This window comes from Megalobrama amblycephala, linkage group LG22 (genome assembly GCF_018812025.1).
Source record: "Megalobrama amblycephala isolate DHTTF-2021 linkage group LG22, ASM1881202v1, whole genome shotgun sequence".
Classification (NCBI taxonomy): Eukaryota; Metazoa; Chordata; class Actinopteri; order Cypriniformes; family Xenocyprididae; genus Megalobrama; species Megalobrama amblycephala.
In genome coordinates, this window is record NC_063065.1 from 30,793,238 (window position 1) to 30,813,172 (window position 19,935).

The 19,935-nt window shown below is 38.5% G+C and overlaps 1 protein-coding gene across 2 annotated transcripts in view; it reads right to left on the reverse strand.

Annotated features, from left to right (window-relative positions):
- The window catches only part of stk17a (serine/threonine kinase 17a), a 36,477-nt gene that overhangs the window by 8,641 nt on the left and 7,901 nt on the right, over positions 1-19,935 (reverse strand). Inside the window, exon 2 of one of the 2 annotated variants that reach the window (XM_048174952.1) lies at positions 13,486-13,698. The exons of the other annotated variant lie outside the window; for it this stretch is intronic. Coding sequence (XP_048030909.1) covers positions 13,486-13,698 — 213 coding nt within the window. The remainder of the gene's footprint in view (positions 1-13,485; positions 13,699-19,935) is intronic. 2 annotated transcript variants of the gene reach the window in all.

Consider the following 19,935-nt stretch of genomic DNA (forward strand, 5'->3'; position numbering starts at 1 on the left):
TTATCATCATTAAACACAAGAACTCACAAGGTATGTTTTTGTATCGGAGAAAGTTTGAGTCTTAAATCGAAATTAATCCATTATCTGTGTCTGTATTTGTTCTTCATGTGAGTAAGTGTAAATCCCCACTTTTACAAAGGTGCATTGTCGAGAACGGCAGTAATTTAGCGTGATTTAAGGCAGCAGATTCGGCACGCAATATATCATATGCTGCTTCTGTGGATACAGTCACTTTTGACTGCAAAAGATGTGTTAATTTTATTAAATGTAATGGATTTATGGCATTTTGGCAGTTAGAAATACATGCTCGGTTTGAATATTATTTTAAGGTATGGTAGAGTTAAATGAACTACTCAGCATTTTGTTCGTGTACCCGCTTTCATCACCTCACGTACCCGTTTGAGAACCACTGATTTAAAGGTCCACTGAAGTGCAGCTTTATTCACTGTGCTGATGTAATTTCCAATGAAATAGGAAGACAGGGCGGGATATATCTAGAAGCTCCTCCCCTTTTTTCAAATCGTGTTTCGCTTAGATCACAGCTCGGCCAGGGGTGTGTCTCCCAAAGTGAACTATGGCCGCAAGTCCCGTCGTTACCAATAGAGTTCAATGGGACTTTTGACCAGAGTTGACTAACAACGCTTTCGGGAAACACACCCCTGAGCCGTTTCGCTTGCAAAACCCCATTTTCCTCATAATCTCTAACCGTTTCTCCTCCATATTGCTTTAAATATAGCATTGTTTGTAGAATTCAAGTGTGTCCGAACGCTTTCGTTTGCTTTGACCTTACAAATATTATGAATTGCGAACTTTGTTTCTGTGTCCCAATTCACATACTATCCGTCCTAAATAGTATTCAAAACTAGAATTGTGTCGTCTTCACTCACAGTGAAGAACTTAAGCCAATAACATGTTTACATTACATGAGTGTGAGCGTGTCCGTGACGTCACTGGCCGCTCTGCTGGCGACAACATGGACCGGCTTGGAAAGACATGAGAACGGTCCAGGAGGAAAATCATGGACTGTCTCTGGCTGGTTGATCTACTTACATTTTTATCATTATTTATTATTATTATTATTATTTATTTTTATTTATTTTTTATTGTTATTTTGGCTTTTACATGTTGAGGTGCCTCAATTACTTAGACTCTTAGTCAATTACTAAAAACTCTTTAAAGGATAGCATTTAAAATAATAATGCAGCTTTATAGCCACTAAAAAATTGCTGTTGGGTCGAAAATACATTTTGGACTCAGAGAATGAAGTAAAATCGTGGGCAAATGTGCAACCAATTGCTATAAACAGTTTAGTATTTTTATTTTTTTCAGTTTTTAATTTTAGTAGTTTTATGTTTTTTCCCCATTTTTTTAGTTTTTCACTTGTTTATATAATTATCTTTAATTTATTTTCATGTCAGTTTTAGTAAAGTTAGTACTATAACAGCACTGCTATAAACAGGCCATACAGTATATACGTCTATATTCACACACACAAACCCAACTCTATTCTGTGAAATGTAAAGCCATGTTCAGTGTTTACGAGGCTCTTGTGACCCGTCATAACCCGAGCGAGACGGTCATTCGCACCCGCGCAGCTGTAAAACATTCTCCTGCAGTCTTTCAGAGGCTCTTCTGTCTCTCGCCCTCCAGAGACACGCAAGCCAAAGGCTCTTCTGTGCGGAGCCGTAATTAACATCCAGCGGTGCCAAACGCTGCCCGTACAGTCTGAAGAGAAAGACATGGAGGAAAAACCCTGACATCCAGAGCCAGCTCATAACTAGGTCATGTTTTTGGGTCGGATGAGGGTACGTCTGGACGATCACATCACTAATGCAATGTAGGGGTTACAGCCCACACTAACACACACACACACACACAGACACACACACAGACACACACACAGACACACACACAGACACACACACACAGACACACACACAGACACACACACAGACACACACACAGACACACACACAGACACACACAGACACACACACAGACACACACAGACACACACAGACACACACACACAGACACACACACACAGACACACACACACAGACACACACACACAGACACACACACACAGACACACACACACAGACACACACACAGACACACACACAGACACACACACAGACACACACAGACACACACACACACACACACACTTCCTCTGAGGCCTCAGTGTTTTCCTTTAAATGCGAAGCCTGTTCGTTTGGGATGGAGTTCCCATTAGAGATCAAACAGAGGGATCTTTAACCAGCGATCTATTCCAGAAGCTTTTCACTGTCGGATCACAAAAGCACTCTGAGGTCGGAGTAATTCATTAGGATTCCAGGGAAGGCCCATCTGATGGAAGACGCAGTTGAAAGAAAGAAGGGTTTAACAGTGAACACTGCTGGGAAATCAATGGTGATCAGGTGTGACGAGGTCATGTGATATCACTCAGCAGTTGATTTAGGTTTGTTTGAAGTCCATTTGACAATCCATTAATCCGTCCATGATTACCTCAATTAATTGGATATGGCAAAACATAAGCTGTACACTCCGCACAAATGCTTTAAAAAGTATTAAAGGTTAAAATATAAATTGATATTAAACAATAACAAACATAATAAAATAAAATATTGTATTATATTACCATATAAACAATTTACAAATTTTTTATTATTATTTTTTATAATAATAATAATAATAATTATTACTACTACTGATTATAAGTTATTTAAATTAGTAATAAAATATTGCATTGTATTACCATATTCTTTCTTGCACATTATTATAACTAATAATTATTACATTATAACTTTTATTATTTATTACATTTTATTAATATTGTTATTAAAGTAGTAGTAAATATTTATAACAATAATACAATATTATATTACCATAAATAAACCATTTGGACATTATTGATATTACTACTTACTACTACTTTAACAAATAATACATTATAAAAAATTATTTAAATTTGTAGTAACCACTTTTATTATTATTATTATTATTATTATTATTTAAATAATTTATATTATCATATCTGGGTCACTGACGAATACAGTTTTTAAAAGTGTAAAAAAACATAATGGAGACAATTAATTTTGAAGTTTTATTAAGTGTTAACAAATGAAATTATGTGTTTTTTTATAATTAATTAACTCTGCTTTTGTCATTTTTTACAAGATGGACCAAATTTGTCACCAAAAAGTCATTTTGTTTAACCAAAATTTCAGTTTTACCGAATGACACTTTTGGTTACTCCAAATGACGATATTTTCAATCAATGCTAACAGGCTGATATCTAGCTAGCTAGCAAAAGAACAATCAAACATTTTATATTTAGTCCAAGTTTTTAAAATATTACAACATTTTCCATGTTTTATAGCGGTTGCACCGAATGACCTGATGTTTCGGGACATCAAGAGAAAACATGAATTTATCAAATAGTTAAGAGAGAGTTACTTTACGATCACGTGGTCCTTTGCATGATGTCACATCCTGTCACATGATACTGACCGCATGACTTGATCCAGAATGGTCTCTTTATATTGGTTACTCCGAATGACATCAATGAAATTCATTTTTCCATTCATTCTTCTACACATAATTTTAACACCATTTTGCACTATGTTGATATATGATGTTATAAAATCATGCCAGAATAAAAAAAAATATATACATTTATTACATTTTAAGATATTTTAAATCACAAATGAAATGGCAGTATCGGGCTTTGGACGGTTAAACCGAATGACCTTTTGACATTTCAGAATCTTTAAAATACCTTTATATGTAGAAAAATATAATTAAAACCTTTTGGATTAAATAAAAAGAGATATATTTGTACTATTTTACATACTTTGGATGTCATATCTTTGTTTTTTATTATTATTGAGGCCTTTGGACGACCCGTCACGTCATTGACCCAAATTCACAGTTTGCACGTTATTAATATTATTAGTTATTAAAACTACTATCACCACTTTAAATATTAATAAATAAATAAATAATATGGATGCAAATGACAGCAAGAGCATCAGTAAGATCAGCGCAGACACACATTTGGTCAAAAATAAAACTTTCAATCCCACAGAGGGGAAAGGACCAGAACAGAACGAGTCCAGCTGTTTGCAGCTCCTGGGTGTGACCCGCCGCTGGGTTTTCCCCACACAGCTCTCAGTCCTCTACTGCACCCACTACATTCTTTCTGGCAAGGCATCAGTCTCCATTTGGGCTCAGATTATCACATGGTGGGCGCAGCAGTCGCTGCAATTTCCCACTGTGTAGGAGGAAACAGCTGAAGCGTGTGAGAACAACAAATATAAACAGCATATTGTACACTTGACTACCATCATCTTCAGCGTGTGCTGTGGGAGAACTTTCACAACAGTCTGTGTAATACAGGGTTATTATAGATAACCTATATACATATATTTTATATATATATATATTTTATATATATATATATATATATATATATATATATATATATATATATATATATATATATATATATATATATATATATATATATATATATATATATATATATATATATATATATATATATATATATATATATATATATATATATATATATATATATATATATATATATATATATATATATATACACACACACACAGTACAGTCCAAAAGTTTGGAACCACTAAGATTTTTAATGTTTTTAAAAGAAGTTTCGTCTGCTCACCAAGGATACATTAATTTAATTAAAAATACAGTAAAAAAACAGTAATATTGTGAAATATTATTACAATTTAAAATAACTGTTTTCTATTTGAATATATTTCACAAAGTAATTTATTCCTGTGATCAAAGCTGGATTTTCAGCATCATTACTCCAGTCTTCAGTGTCACATGATCCTTCAGAAATCATTCTGATATGCTGATCTGCTGCTCAATAAACATTTAATGTGTACAATTGTACAAAATATTTGTGTACAATATTTTTTTTCAGGATTATTTGATGAATAGAAAGTTCAAAAGAACAGTGTTTATCTGAAATCTAATCTTTTGTAACATTATAAATGTCTTTACTGCCACTTTTGATTGATTTAATGCATCCTTGCTGAATAAAAGTATTCATTTCTTTAATTTCTTTTCAAAAAAAAAAAAAAAAAATTCTTACTGACCCCAAACTTTTGAACGGTAGTGTATAATGCTACAGAAGCTTTGTATTTCAGATAAATGCTGTTCTTTTGAACTTTCTATTCATCAAGGAATCCTGAAAAAAAAAGTACACAACTGTTTTCAACATTGAAAATAATCATAAATGTTTCTTGAGCAGCAGATCAGCATATTAGAATGATTTCTGAAGGATCATGTGACACTGAAGACTGGAGTAATGATGCTGAAAATTCAGCTTTGATCACAGGAATAAATTACTTTGTGAAATATATTCAAATAGAAAACAGTTATTTTAAATTGTAATAATATTTCACAATATTACTGTTTTTTACTGTATTTTTAATTAAATAAATGTAGCCTTGGTGAGCAGACGAAACTTCTTTTAAAAACATTAAAAATCTTAGTGGTTCCAAACTTTTGGACTGTACTGTATATATGACACGACTTCAGATTTCATTAAACTACATCTACAGAAACACTGTAGAAATGCAGTTTATATAATTCAAATTGGAATTGATCATTGGATTGTTCCTTACATCAGTCGTGGGAAACCAGAACTCACCCTAACCAGATTTAAGGCTCTTTTCACACTGTATTAATGATTCAGAACCACAGTATGTGTGCTTTATTAGAGTGAATGCAGATGTTTAGCACTGGTTACGACTCAAGAGGAAAAGACGCACCAGCTTTAGTTTTATAGTCATGTTTTCATCCTTTTACTTTTAAAACCAAAAATCAGCACTCATGTGTGTCTGTCTGCAACACCAACCAAACAAACTGAGCTCTAGTGCTGTAAAACGCAGTAAAACCTACAGGCTTTTCAGGTTAGATGAGATGATACAGCATCTGTAAAGCTACATGTTCATGAATCAATGGCAGTTGAATGACAGAGAATCAATTCGTCTTTGACTTTCTGCTCATTTCCACACCACACATACAAGAGTGAAGGTTTGCCATTGCTCTGTCTTTTCCACTGGCCAATACAGCCAGCCGAGACTTGTTGGCTTCGTTCTTCAAATACATATCTGCGACCCATCCAGGGCTCAGCGGCACAAGCATTTCACTCGCATTTATGACTAAAAATCGATATGTGTGAACTGTGAAGCGTTTAGGAGCATGAGTGCAAATAAGGTCCCTGCAGTACATAATGATCGTAAATGATATAAAGGTCTTCGTTATCATTAAATTACGGCTTAATGTGATTAAACTTCATTAAACATCAAAAAAGAATGATTTAAGTGCTGCATGTTCATGTAAAAACTTATTCGACAGGCTCACGGTTTCAGAGCACTTCACAATCAATGAATACTGCATGTTAATGCTTATGATGCACTGTTGATTACTATGACAATGTTTACCTTACAGTCTTTGTACTATTTTAGATGGTTTTAGAGTACATATTTTATCTCCCCCATGTTTGAATGAGAAGCTGGTAGTATTAAAGACAATCAAAAATATAGCTGCGAGCAGCAATTATCGGGGTTCAAACGTTTTAAGGTCTTTTAGCACGTGCGTAAAAAGGTATTGTTCTATTTATCAAGCCTGTAACCATCTCGACTATAGATGGAAAAGACCATTTAAAGCAAATACAGGCAATTAACCATAGGAGATATATGGTTTATAAAGCTTTTTAACAGTTATCGATGTTGAGACACAAAACCTAGGACTAGTTCGCCAAAGTTGGTTTTTGAAATAATCTCCAATATTTAACGAACGATTCGATGGACAGTGGCAGTTCTAGAGGTAAAGTTGCTCAGAATGAGGAGTTCTACCATGTGGTATGAAGATTGTTGAAAAAAAGTCCATTTGACAAAAAAAAAAAATTTAAAAAAATTACTCAATACACATCCTTTACGCCCATGAAAAACCTGAAGGTGCCCCCTGGTGGTCGATTTCTTTCGAATTTCTCACAGGCCTCTAGTGCCGCGAGTCAAACAGGCCCAGCGAGCTTCATTGCGATCGGCCTCCGTTAACCTTGTCTGATAGCTGCTCAAACTTCAGTGGCTGATGACACTGCATGCAGTTTTCAAGTCAATCGGACTAATAGTGAAGTAGTTTTTTTCCTGTTATAGCGCCACCAAGTGGCTGGTCGCCATGTCCTTTTTTCACACGACCACAGAATGAGCTCTTACATAGGTGTGCAAATTTGGTGCATGTTTGGTGAAAATATGTCAATCCGTTCACGAGTTATAGCGATTTTAGTAAAAGTGGCTTCGAACGTTTTGGAGGCCCTTAGGGACGTTTTTTGATAATTATTGACAATCAGAGAATCTCGCTGAACTAGTTTGGTTCTGATCAGGCGAAAAACCTATGACTAGTTCGCACAAGTTAAGTAAATTTCGCCTGGCAAATCCGAGGAATGCATTTTGTCTGTCAAGCCTACGCCTGACGGTTTAGGAGTTATGAGGCATTTTGTACTTTTGACCTCTGTAGCGCCCCCATCAGGCTGATGAGGGCGAGTCTTGGTGATTTTGTAGACGGTGTGAGTACTACCAGCCCTCAAAGTTTCAACAATTACAATAGGGTTGCAGCGCTATGCACTAATTAAAAGACCCACTGTGGCAAGCAGGGCGAGGCCGAGAGCCGCGGGAACGGAGCGATTGTTAATAACGCCGGTCTTGAGTCCGACGGAGGAGCTCCAGAAGGATAAAAGGAGGCGTGACGAGCGAGGACCAGACCAGGCCAGTTTATACGTTTGTTTTTTTAGATTAAATTTGTGTTTGCCATTCGCCCATTCCCGCCTCCTTCCCTGAACTTGAACATTGTTACACCCACATTTTACAAAATTTGTTTTTCTGGTTATTGTTCGCATTAAGGTTACAAAAACTGACAACATTTATAATAATACATAATTATTAAATAAATACAATATGTAGCAAAAATATTTAAAAACCTAGTGATTTTTTTAAATCAAAAGTAGTAAATAATTTGCTTGTGTCTCCTTGTATCCCACACTATTTGATACATTTTCATTAAGCACAATACATTTATGCGCTCCTACATTTTTTTTAAAAAAATTAGGAGCACTTGTGCTCCTTGGGGAAAAAAGTAAGCATCCAAAATGGATGTCAAAACTCAGATGTGTTGTAGCAGGTGCAGTGAGCGGTCACTTACTGTAACACCGCAGGGCTGACATGCATTCATTGGCGAATGAGTGATTGCTTAAACCAGCACTGTAGGCAGGGTTTTCCCAACCCTCGCCCTGGAGATTAAATCCATAGAGCAGTGATCCGACCCTCCCTCTCTCTCTGGGCTGCTGGCCACGGTCCGGCTGCTCACGTGCTGGTGCTGAGAGCACTGACATAATGAACTCCCAGCTGGAGCTCCGGCGCAATGAGGCCACGTTCTTGAGCCGAGCCTGATCCAGCACCCGGGAGCCCCCGACTCGCCCCAAACAGCCGGCCGGACACCGCAAAGCATGAATAAGCCCTCTATCATTCCAGCCAGACCCCCTTCCAAACCCACATCCCCTCCTTTAAACTGTCCCAGTGCCCCGAAATATCCCTCACCCGAGGGAAGATGGAAAGAAAGGAAAAATCCGTTGATTACAACTGGCTCTTTCTGGATTTCACGTGTCCATGAAAGAGGGAAATGCATTACGCTCTACTTCCCCATGATTGAAAGAGCACTATTATCATGGAGGATAGTGCTGATAGGGGAAAAGGGGGCTAATTTCAGGCACTTAACTCATAAGCTTCTACTTTTGCTGCTTTTCGTATCATGCCGTGCAATCTTATACTTCCAGCGAAATTGGTGTGACGCAATTTCGAACAAAATCAGGCTAAATGAAGTTTGAAAGTGAACTTTCCAGAAACGTTTGCTCCGGCTGGTAAACGCAGTTATATATCAGGGCCTTTTCCCATAGTTTGAGCTCAAGAATGAGATTGGAGGTTTAAGACGAGGGAAGCACGGTAGCAATTAAGGAACAATTTAAGAGAGACTAAATACTAATGCAGGAACCAAAAAGAACATAATCCTTCCAAGGCAACACAACACAAGCTTGTTAATACGAACAGTTTTGAACACCAAGTTTGACTCGTTAACTTTCACTGTTTACTAAAAGTCTGTATCCATTTAGTCTCACTCAAGCTGACCTAAAGTGGCCTATTTGGACAGGTTTATAGCCCTCAGGTGGATTCATCTGGAAAAAATGCTTATCCTGGTTATTGGGGTCAAAGTTGAGCATTTGCTTGACCAGCAGCTTCTTGGCCGTGTCTTAGGATGCTAATCTGCCGTTGTAATCTATTATCTGCCTAATGGCCCCTTCAAACCCCCCGGGGTCTTGGCAAGATGCGGTCAAAGCAGATTTACTGCCCCATATGAAGGCAGTCAGGATGATCACGGACAACTGTCGTCTAAAAGAGGGCTGTGGTTAGTTGCACAAAGTTATTATATTTCATCAGTGGTTGAATTGCTTGATTAAAACTCAGCGCAGTTTTAAAATATGATCTTTCCCATCCTGGCACCCCCACCTTGTAATTTGCATTGGCTGGACTCTCAGGCTGCTTCTCCATACAACCAATCAAAGGCAGACAAATGTGTGTGGTTGCAGTCGACCTGCCAATTTGACACAGTTATGCTCGCTCTACATGCACCAACTGCTCCAGTTATTTATATATTTGGAAGCCATTTGACTAATATACTGCAGATTTAGGCTTTTGCAGTGTGTGACCCAGCGTGCATCACAAATCGTATTGAGCCTTGCTGTTAGTAGGATGAGTTTGTATCGACTTCTGAAATGTGCTAGGGTTGTAACTATACCAAAAAGCTAGAGCATGTGACACCACGAGCACCAGTGCACTTTTCATCATCATCATCAGCAAACTGTACACGTGCAGCAAGATTTTTCTATCCGCGCATGCTTTATATGCTCAGCTCGCGTATGTGCCTTGAATGCGTTTGCACTAATTAGTCTTTCTGAGAGGTGGCAACACTGGCTGACCCATTTCTCAATGTCGAAAATAAAAGAAATGGATGAGAGAGAATAAACTACTGGAGACAATCCAGTGTTGACGATCGCTTGTGTGAGGTGGTGAACACGCAACTCTAGTTTAAACAAGCACAAAAACATTTTCATCAGTCGTAACTTCTGGAGAGAGAAACAGACATTGGACAAGGATGAAAATTGCATTGCATGTGTCGAGCGCCTGTGTTTGTGCATACTATCAAACTGAGCATATTTTGAAAGACTTTGCATTTGCATCAAATCTGAAGTGTACTGTGGATTTTGGAAATGTGTGCAATGGTAATGGCAAGCACCACCACAGTGACACTAATAACATCTGTCTTGCTTTCTTAATACATGAACAAACTGTAAAGTAGCCAAATATGCAACAAATTCTGAGCAATGTTGGCAAAAGTGACCGATTTTAACAATGCTTTTTGTAAAATGCATTTGGAAATTCCCCTTCTCTTTCTTTCAGGCTATGGCTTGCATGTTTGGAGACAGCTGCTCGTGAAGGACGGCCGTGTGGGCAGATGATGAGAGATTTGAACTCAATCCAGCGGAGCACATGCCATTCACTGGTGGGTGAGAGGAAATGACCTCGCTTTGAGCGCAGAGAGCTCCTCCTCGTGCGAGCCGAGCCTATCGATATAGCAGAGCCGGGGATATTGGTCTGCAGGGAGTCATGGGAGAAAATGGAATTGGTGTCTACCAACGAACCCATCAATAAGGTCACGCATGCTGCGAAATCATCAGCTCTTCTGCTTCTCTCGATTAATTAAGCAAAACCGTCTGCGATATTTGCCCTTTGACATGTCCACTACCTTGCATTGCTACCAAGCCTCAACAAGCTTTCATGCAAAAGTTTAAACCGCCAAATCAGAGCTTTTCTCTAAAATACATCTTCTGCCCACTGTTGTACTCAATCTCACAGTTATAAACTTTCTTTATAAAGTCTTGCACCTCCAAAATGGTGTGTGTTTGCTTTAATACTTAAAAGAATTAATAGAAAACATTTACATCATTTGGAATTGTTGGAGTTAATATTAGGAATTTCACTGGTTTAGAAGCTGCTTCTTGTAATGTTTTCAATGTAAAGTGTTCATTTATATGATAAATATAATACATCCGGAATCTAGATGAGGTCAAATAAACCATGCATGTTGACCTTCTCTTGATTTGTGCTTAGGTGCAATAATTCTGATTAAAAGATTAACTCACTTCATAATTAATATTTTCCTGATAATTTACTCACCCCCATGTCATCCAAGATGTTCATGTCTTTCTTTCTTCAGTGGAAAAGAAATGAAGGAAAACATTCCAGGATTTTTCTCCATATAGTGGACTTCACTGGGGTTCAACGGGTTGAAGGTCCAAATGTCAGTTTCAGTGCAGCTTCAAAGAGCTCTACATGATCCCAGACGAGGAATAAGAGTCTCATCTAGAGAAACCATCGGACATTTTCTAAAAAAATAAACATTATATACTTTATAACCACAAATGCTCGTCTTGCACTGCTCTGTGATGCTCCACGCATGACGTAATCATGTTGGAAAGGTCACGCGTGACGTAGGAGGAAGTACCGCAGCAGGGCGAAAAACTCCATCTCATTTTCTGCTCCAACTTCAAAATCGTCCGACATCGTTTTACTTTTTTTGTAAAGGGCGTTTGACAGTCTTTGCATGTTTGCTTTGTAAACACTGGATCTGTACTTCATCCTACGTCACGTCAAAAGTATATAATTATTTATTTATTTTTTTAGAAAATGTCCGATGGTTTCTCTAGATGAGACTCTTATTCCTCGTCTGGGATCATGTAGAGCTCTTTGAAGCTGCACTGAAACTGACATTTGAACCCCAGTGAAGTCCACTATATGGAGAAAAATCCTGGAATGTTTTCCTCTTAATTTCTTTTCCACTGAAGAAAGAAAGACATGAACATCTTGGATGACATGGAGGAGAGTGAATTATCAGGAAAATTTCAGTCTGAATTCTATTGTGATTTCTATGATTTCTGAGCATCAGTTTAACCGTTATCGTGCAGTCCTAACACGCTTCTTCGTAAATGGAGGAGTCTCGTCGGTTTCCATGGTTGGGAAGACTCTATGGACTCTGTGTGTTTGGAGGGGCAGATTAACATTCCTGCGCTGACCCCTCTCCCCACTGCAAGGGTCAGTCCATTCACGCCGGACACTGGGAACCGGGTCAACCAGGACAGAAGCAGCTGCACAGCAACAAACCAACACGGTCACTGCTGATCAGCCACTCGCTTTATGCCGGAGGATTTGCATTATACTCCGATGGCAAAGTGCAAACGCTTTGACATATTGTAGGGATTCAATTCACAATAAACCCCAAGAATGACGAGTCGCGGCTTGATCTTTTGAAAGAAAGCCATAACGAAATAGAGTCCAAGTTTTATTAATCAATGAATCCATCAAACTCCAGATCAAAACAAAAAGTCCAAAGAGACAAAGTTAAATCCCATCTGTGCTCATTGTCTGGGTCGTTCAGGGCTGAAGAGAGAGGATATGGTTGAGTGGAAGCCAGAAATGTGTGACCCACTTCATGCCAAATGAAATAAACTATCAATGTGACCTTTCTAGAAGATCAAATTTGCTTCATATGACCACCAACAGGATGAAAATACTGGCTGAATTGGAGCACACAAACAGATATTGAGTGAATCCCCCACAGAGAACAATAAAGTGGCTGAAGGACGACAGCAGCTGTACAGTAAAGATGATGAGCACCAGTAGGGCCGGAAATGCCCAAAGTTCAATGTCAGCATTTGGCTGCAAGGGAAACCCAATATGCCAGTGCACATGCATACATTACCACAATGAAAGAGCAGTGTGTGTGTGTGTGTGTGTGTGTGTGTGTGTGTGTGTGTGTGGATGCTGAACGTTGCTGGAATAGCGACTGCTCGCTGAGGCATGCTCAGTAACGCTTCAGGGGTTTATAGGTGGATTAGTGCTCTTTGCTTTTCACTCGCTCTTGTTTTCTCTCCATGTACTCAGGTCCATCTCTAATTTCAATCTACTGCTCATTTACCCACTGATCCTCAGGTCTGCTCTGCACTTCCTTAATTGGACAGGATGGGATTTCACCTCAATATTTAACAGCGTGTCGTGACGCTGGCTGTTCTACTGATTAAGTTACAGCACTTAAGCCTGCAAAATCACTATAATGTAGTGACTTAATGAGATTCTTATGTTTTAAACATCTTGTTTGAATATGTACAAGTGCACAAGATATTTGAGAGCTATAAATTTGCTGTATGTAAAACTTGCAGATTGATTAAAGTTGTGTACTCTATATTTTCAACCCAGCCTTAGTGGCGATAAGCAGGAAAATCAATCAGTGTGATGTTTTAAATAGCGTGACACTCACTATTCCAGAACGAGGACCATCTCACTGGCCATCTCGTAGACTTCGTGGAGATTGACAACGCGTGGACAGGCCGCTGCCAGCTCCAGTACGGCGATCTCATGAATGATCTCGGTCCTGCAGTCTTGACCCTTCCTCCTCTTCCTCATGTACTTTGCTGCGAACTCTTTACCCGTGCTTTTCTCCACACACTTCCTCACCACAGCAAACTTGCCTCTGAGAGGGAGAGAAAACGAATGTTTGTTAGCAGACTTTAGACAAGGTTTATTATCGGTAACAAACTATAACTATTAAAGTGGTCCCCGTTTCAAAGTCTTGTTTTTGTGCTCTACTAGAACAGGTTTTCCTGCTTTAATGTCGTTTCCTGAAAGAAAACCAATTTGCTGATTCAGAAAATGAGAAACTGGATGCAGGAGGAATATGCAGGTGCTTTTACACCACCAATCCGTTGGCTCACATTTCCATGCATCCCATTAAACAGGGTCACATACACACAAAACAACTCTGTTCAGGGCCTCTTTTCATGTGACGCAGTGAAAGGCCGGAGCTGGAGGGTTTGAGGGCAGTGAAAGGGTGCAGCGGGGGGGGGCTGTTGTATATCTAAAGATGGCACACTTGTTATCACCGCGGCTGAACGTGCCTTTGTCCCCGTGGCATATTTGCGGGATGAAATCATCCCAAAGCCCGAACGGTCCCTCTGTGTCCACTTTTAGCACTGAACTTGAAGACGCAGGGGCACACGATGAGGAAGAGGAGAAAAACACACACACGGCGACAGACAAGGACACACGTCGCCCAAGAGGATTCTTGAGTAAAAAGTGATGTATTGAGACGACACCCTCCTGCTGAGCTGCCTACATGTTCCCTACAGCTCGGGGAGTCTTGATGTGTGCCACACAGGCAGCGTGTTCGCGTCTTGATCTCACAGGCAGCTGTAAAATGTTATTTTTGTACAAAAACATTCTAAAAATATTCATACCTTACAGCCCAACACCCATCCCTCATTGTTTGGACAAACAGGCAGACCCACACTTAAACCCAAGTTGACATGACAAGTTATCCAAATATAACAGTGAAAAGCCAGTCGAACGTGATTTAACTGATATAATCTGATCTAATTCCATTAATCAGAGGGAGACCTGAGTGATAATTTGCAACAAAATTATATTTTTGTTTTTGAACAATCTGGTCTCACTGCACAATTTATCAATGCTGGAATGACAAATATAATCATAATAATGCTAAAAATTATTGTTATTATACAACTACTACTACAACAATCAGGTCATTCCGTGTCAAATCAAACACATTTCGGAAACTCTCCCGGCTCAAATTTTTGATATTGTTAATATTTTTTTCTGTAGAAAGACAAACATAAATAGTGATGAAAGCCCAAATATTAAACATCACAGATGTATATTTATTGAGTAATCCACTATTTTGTAGAGGAGGGTCAAAATGACCATTTTCAACTGAGATTTGGAGCCAATTAGAGGGGTGTAAAATGACTTTATAAAGATGGCAGCATCATGATTTTATTTTCACACAGAGATTGGTAGATCTATTAGTGAAATCAGTTGACTTTATCAATCTTTGATTCATTATATGCCAACAGTGACAGTTCAAAAATGGCAAAAAGCACTTCTTGTGTTTTTTTGTTTCAAGTTTGCATGACTGTAACTCAAGAAGTATTAAAGATATCTTAATATCCTTTTAGATTCTGGTTCATAAACTTTTCTTTTGGTATCTCCATTTTAAAGGCCCTCGATGGTTCAGTTCCAGAGATATGGAGATCTTAATGCGGCTCCATGAGTAAACTGGTAAATTACACATTTTCAGTGGTCAAAAACCAAATGTGGGTCACTTTGCACACAGCTGATACTTTATTTTAAAGACGAATATCTGAAGAACAATGTTGAAAGTGAAACTAGAAATGTATCTTGTGTTTTTCTATCATCTCAACTGCATAAGATACGTGTCTGAGCGCCATAAATATTCATTTTCCAAAGTTTGCATGCCTGTAACTCTAAAAGTCTTCAAGATATCTTAATATCCTTCTAGATTCTCATTCTTAATAAACTTTTCTTTTGAAATCTTCATTTTCAAGGCCGTATATAGTTCAGTCCCATAGATACGGGGATCTCAAAGCAGCTCTGTGTTCAAATTGTTGAATTTTGAGATACATTTCTACTGGCTCATGTCTGGAAGCAGCCACGTCACAGAATAATAATAATAATAATAATAATAATAATACATTTTATTCATAAAATTGTATTACTAATAATAAATACTTAATTACAAGTTAAATAAATATTTAACATTTTAGACTAAATTCTGAAATATTATGATAATCTGAATGTCATTTTTGATAAAGACAAAAAAAGCCACTAGACAAATCCTTAAAACAGATTCCAGCGTGATTTAAAATGCAGCGAGTGAGTCTCAGACGGACAGTTAACAACGCCTGAGCCGCGCGGCATGTGAAGCGCTCAGACACGGCTTGGCGCTCCGTTTAGAAACACAGCGGCAGCCAAGAGAAGCACCGGGGAAGATTTAGCTTCCTGGAAGAGACGGCTGAGCTGTGGAGGAAATTCCTGTAACGTCCCTGCGAGGGGATCCCGAATCACACCGTGAGGTCCTGAACTAGCCTTCTCAGTCCATCTGCTCCCGGACCACAAACACCCACACTGATGTTTCAGGCAATTTGCAGGATTATTCATAACTGCTTCATTCTCAGGGCAGAACGACTGATGCGCGTCCTGAGAGATGCATGTAGGCGTCTGCGAAAATGGCTTGTTTTAAAGTCTCCAGAGGTTCAAACTAGCCTAGGACAGACATTCCTGCAAGATCAGCAGAACATCTTGAGTATAAACCAAAGTGAACGCAGGTGAAGGCATGGCAAATGCAAGAAATGGACTTCATGGGTTCAGAAAGGGTTTCAGTCATCAAAGGATGTTTTCCTGTTTTCTGTCCAGAACTGCTGAGATTTACTACACACAGCTGGGATTGACTTCCTCCTTTCTTTAAAAAATGTGGCGATTCATGGGGTAAGTAGAAAAAAAAAAAAAATGTCCTTGTTCTGGACTGTCCCATTGAAATCTGGGTGTAAAGTATCTCTGTAATGGGTTTCTTCAAGACACAAAGACCAGCTCTTTGCCTCAGAAGTGAATGTCATTTGGTCTCATGACATGCAACAAAAACCATCTGAAATGTGACCTATGAAACCATCAAGATGTTACTTGTTTTAAAAAGCAGACTTTATTTATTTCGGGTCCTTATTAGGAGACGACGAGCACACAAAGTTGTCTTGCACTACTTTACATATGCTGAGTGGAAGAATATTACAGTCATTTATAAAACTAATTCAACAACAACAGCTCGCTCCATGCATCACACATCATTACGCCATTTCTACGTCACTGCACACGTGCAGAACATTCCAGTTTCAGTTTTCAATCCGATCAAGTGTTTATATGTCCTATCGAACGGATTAGAAAATGAAAATGAAATTCGACCAACTCATTCTGATTGACGCGGTTACATGTGACGTTTTTATTCCGACTGTGCTAGTTTGATTACAACCGGATTATTAGGGTCCATGTAAACGCAGCCTGTGTTTTTCTTACACAGTTCCCGTGCAAATTACCTACTGATTTCAGCCAAGAAATCTGATCCAATGCCCAATATCAGCCAATAACCTATAATAGTCTATCATGCATCACTAGAAGTCACATCTAATAGGTAGATGTATGACCACTAATGAATGATAAAAAAAAAAAAAAATGTGGCCTTGCTGTAAGTACTACACTCTTTAAAAAATGCTGTTAAAAACAACCCAAGTTGGGTTGAAAATGGACAAACTCAGCGATTGGGTTAAATGTTTTATTTAAACCAACTATTGTTTAAAAATTACTATATGGCTGGCTTAAAATGAGGCCAAAATATGTTGGAAATTAAGAATCAGACAAATAGTGTAATTACTAGAAGCAACAATAATAATTGAAAGGTGAACATTTATTAATAAGCAATTAAACTTATACATGTTCATTTATTAACATATTAATAAATGTTAATTGCCAACATACTTTGGGTTCATTTTAAGCAAGCAAAACAGTAATTTAAGCAACAGTTGGGTTAAATGAAACTACCCAGCATGTTGTTCAAACATTTAATCCAATCACTGAGTTTGTCCATTTTCAACTTGGGTTGTTTTTAACCCAACATTTTTTTTAAAAAGTGTACGAGTCAAGGCCGTAACCATGTCTTGAACATTAGGGGGGACCAATTTTTGGTGCAAGAATTTCAAATATTGATGAGGGGGACAATTTGTCTATAACAACGAACGCAACTACACATGACAGTAAGAAGTTGGTGTTTGAGCCACAAGGCATTCATAAAATCCCAACAGTGTCGTAATCGCTCTGATTGAGACCGATTCAGAAACACTAAAGCACCTTCCGCTCCTTTGAAAACCTAATAGGCTTTTACTGCCCTTGACTGCATGGCTTTGGCATACCTCCATTTCCATGGTGTTGCGTTAATCTGGTCCCGCTGCTCAAGACCGGCTTCTTAAAAATACGAGTGCCACGGGGGAATGTGATAAAGAAACTCTAAGCTCCTCACATAATACCTGCCACTCCAGAGGTCTCCGGTCGTCCAATCAGCAGCTCCGGAGAGTCCATCATTCCCGCTGCTGCTGTGAGGTGACGGGCTTTGAATGCTTTGGTTTCTGAGAACGTCAACGGATGTCGCACGAGACCGTAACTAATCCTGACAGCAGTTCACAAGCTGAGCAGATAATTTACAAATGAAATTTTACCAACGACCAATTTTTAGGTCGCGCTCGCCATGATGTGGTGCAGATGTTTTGTCAAATACGACTTCTATTATCGTATGGAATTCAAAAAGTGCTCCGCGGTTAACCAAAGTTGAGGGCCTTTGAGTTCTGAAGCTGCTGGAAAGACTGACTGTGATTTGGAGACGGCGACTTTGGTGTCTTTAAAAATGATCTCTCTCTCCGCAGCCATGTCAGCACATTTCCAGAGCCGGTGGACTCACACAAACAGCCCAAGCGCAATGGCTTTCATGTGTGCAGGACGAGGGGTGACGGCAGGGTCAAGGTTTATGTGAAATACTGGCCATATCAAGAGCAGATGGTCTGTCTGTTGGAGAATAGGGTTTATATGGTCACCAACTTGAAAGTTATTGAGAAATTCTAAGACTGTGAACATTACTTGTAATTGGTCCACATGAGAGGGTTTTATGCTTTTAACTGACCAAAACCAGACATGGAATTTAAGATAAGATGATGTATCAGAATATGCACTCATAGAGCCCGTTTGTCAAGTAAAAATCACATTCTCCTGAGTAAAAGAGGTCATAAAGTCATAGAAATTCTTACAGCAAACCCTTTGAGTAAAAACACATACTGACAATGGTGAAGTAATTCAATGAGATGCTATTATTCTTTCTACAGGCCCAATTCAGAAAATGCATAAGTTCAACTATGCATTTACAGAAAAGTCAATAGGAAAACACTAACTTGGGCAGAAGACACAAAGACACACCCCATCTGGACTCATTAAATGGCTATCCAGCATTTAGCACATATGAATATGATTTAAACAGTTGCAAATAAAGATGACCAATAACTAGCTATCTGAAGTCAGCATGAGACGGAAGTTATTCTGGTCTTTTCTTCTCTATTGTGTCGTATATCTGAGTGAAACGCTTCTCAAACAAGAACAAATGTAGGGCGGGGCTTGATTTTGATTGGATGGTTGTGGTTTGCTATTGGTGGATCTCATGTGAGTGACAGGTTGCCCCGCCCTCATCATCAGAGAAGAGAAGAGATGCTGCAAGAGGAAGATATTCTGATTCAAGATTACCAGAAACATGAATTGATTTCTTTGTGACTCTAAGGTAAATATGACTTTGAACTTGAAGTTGTGTAATCTGTAGTGGAAGAGAACAACACGGACAATCTGAGTTAAACACCTTAATCCTCTTGAGTCTCTGAGCTTTTGTCTACTAGAAGGTGACATCACCGATTCAGAATGAAAGTAAATCAACAACACTTCCTCTACTGAACTTTATTTGTTTCATTTTTTGGTTACTGAAAGAGTTTTAAGTTGGTTCTTGTAAAGAGTGACCCTAAAATAATAGTTTGCACTGAAAACAAGTCTTCATAGTAAAAAGTTACTATTAATATTTTATTTTCTATGCAGATTCACTCTCCAACAATCTGATGAAAATTCCTGCATTATTTAAAGGCAATCGATTATGCTCTTTCTCAAAGTCTTGATGTTGTTTTTGGGCTCTACTAGATTGAATGTTGATTATTCTCCTCATATTCTCCATTGTTCAGCTCCTCTCTTCCCAGTCTGTCAGTAACGCTCTGTTTAGTTCCTGTCTCTATGAAGCCCCTCCTTCGGAAAAAGCACAATGTGCTCT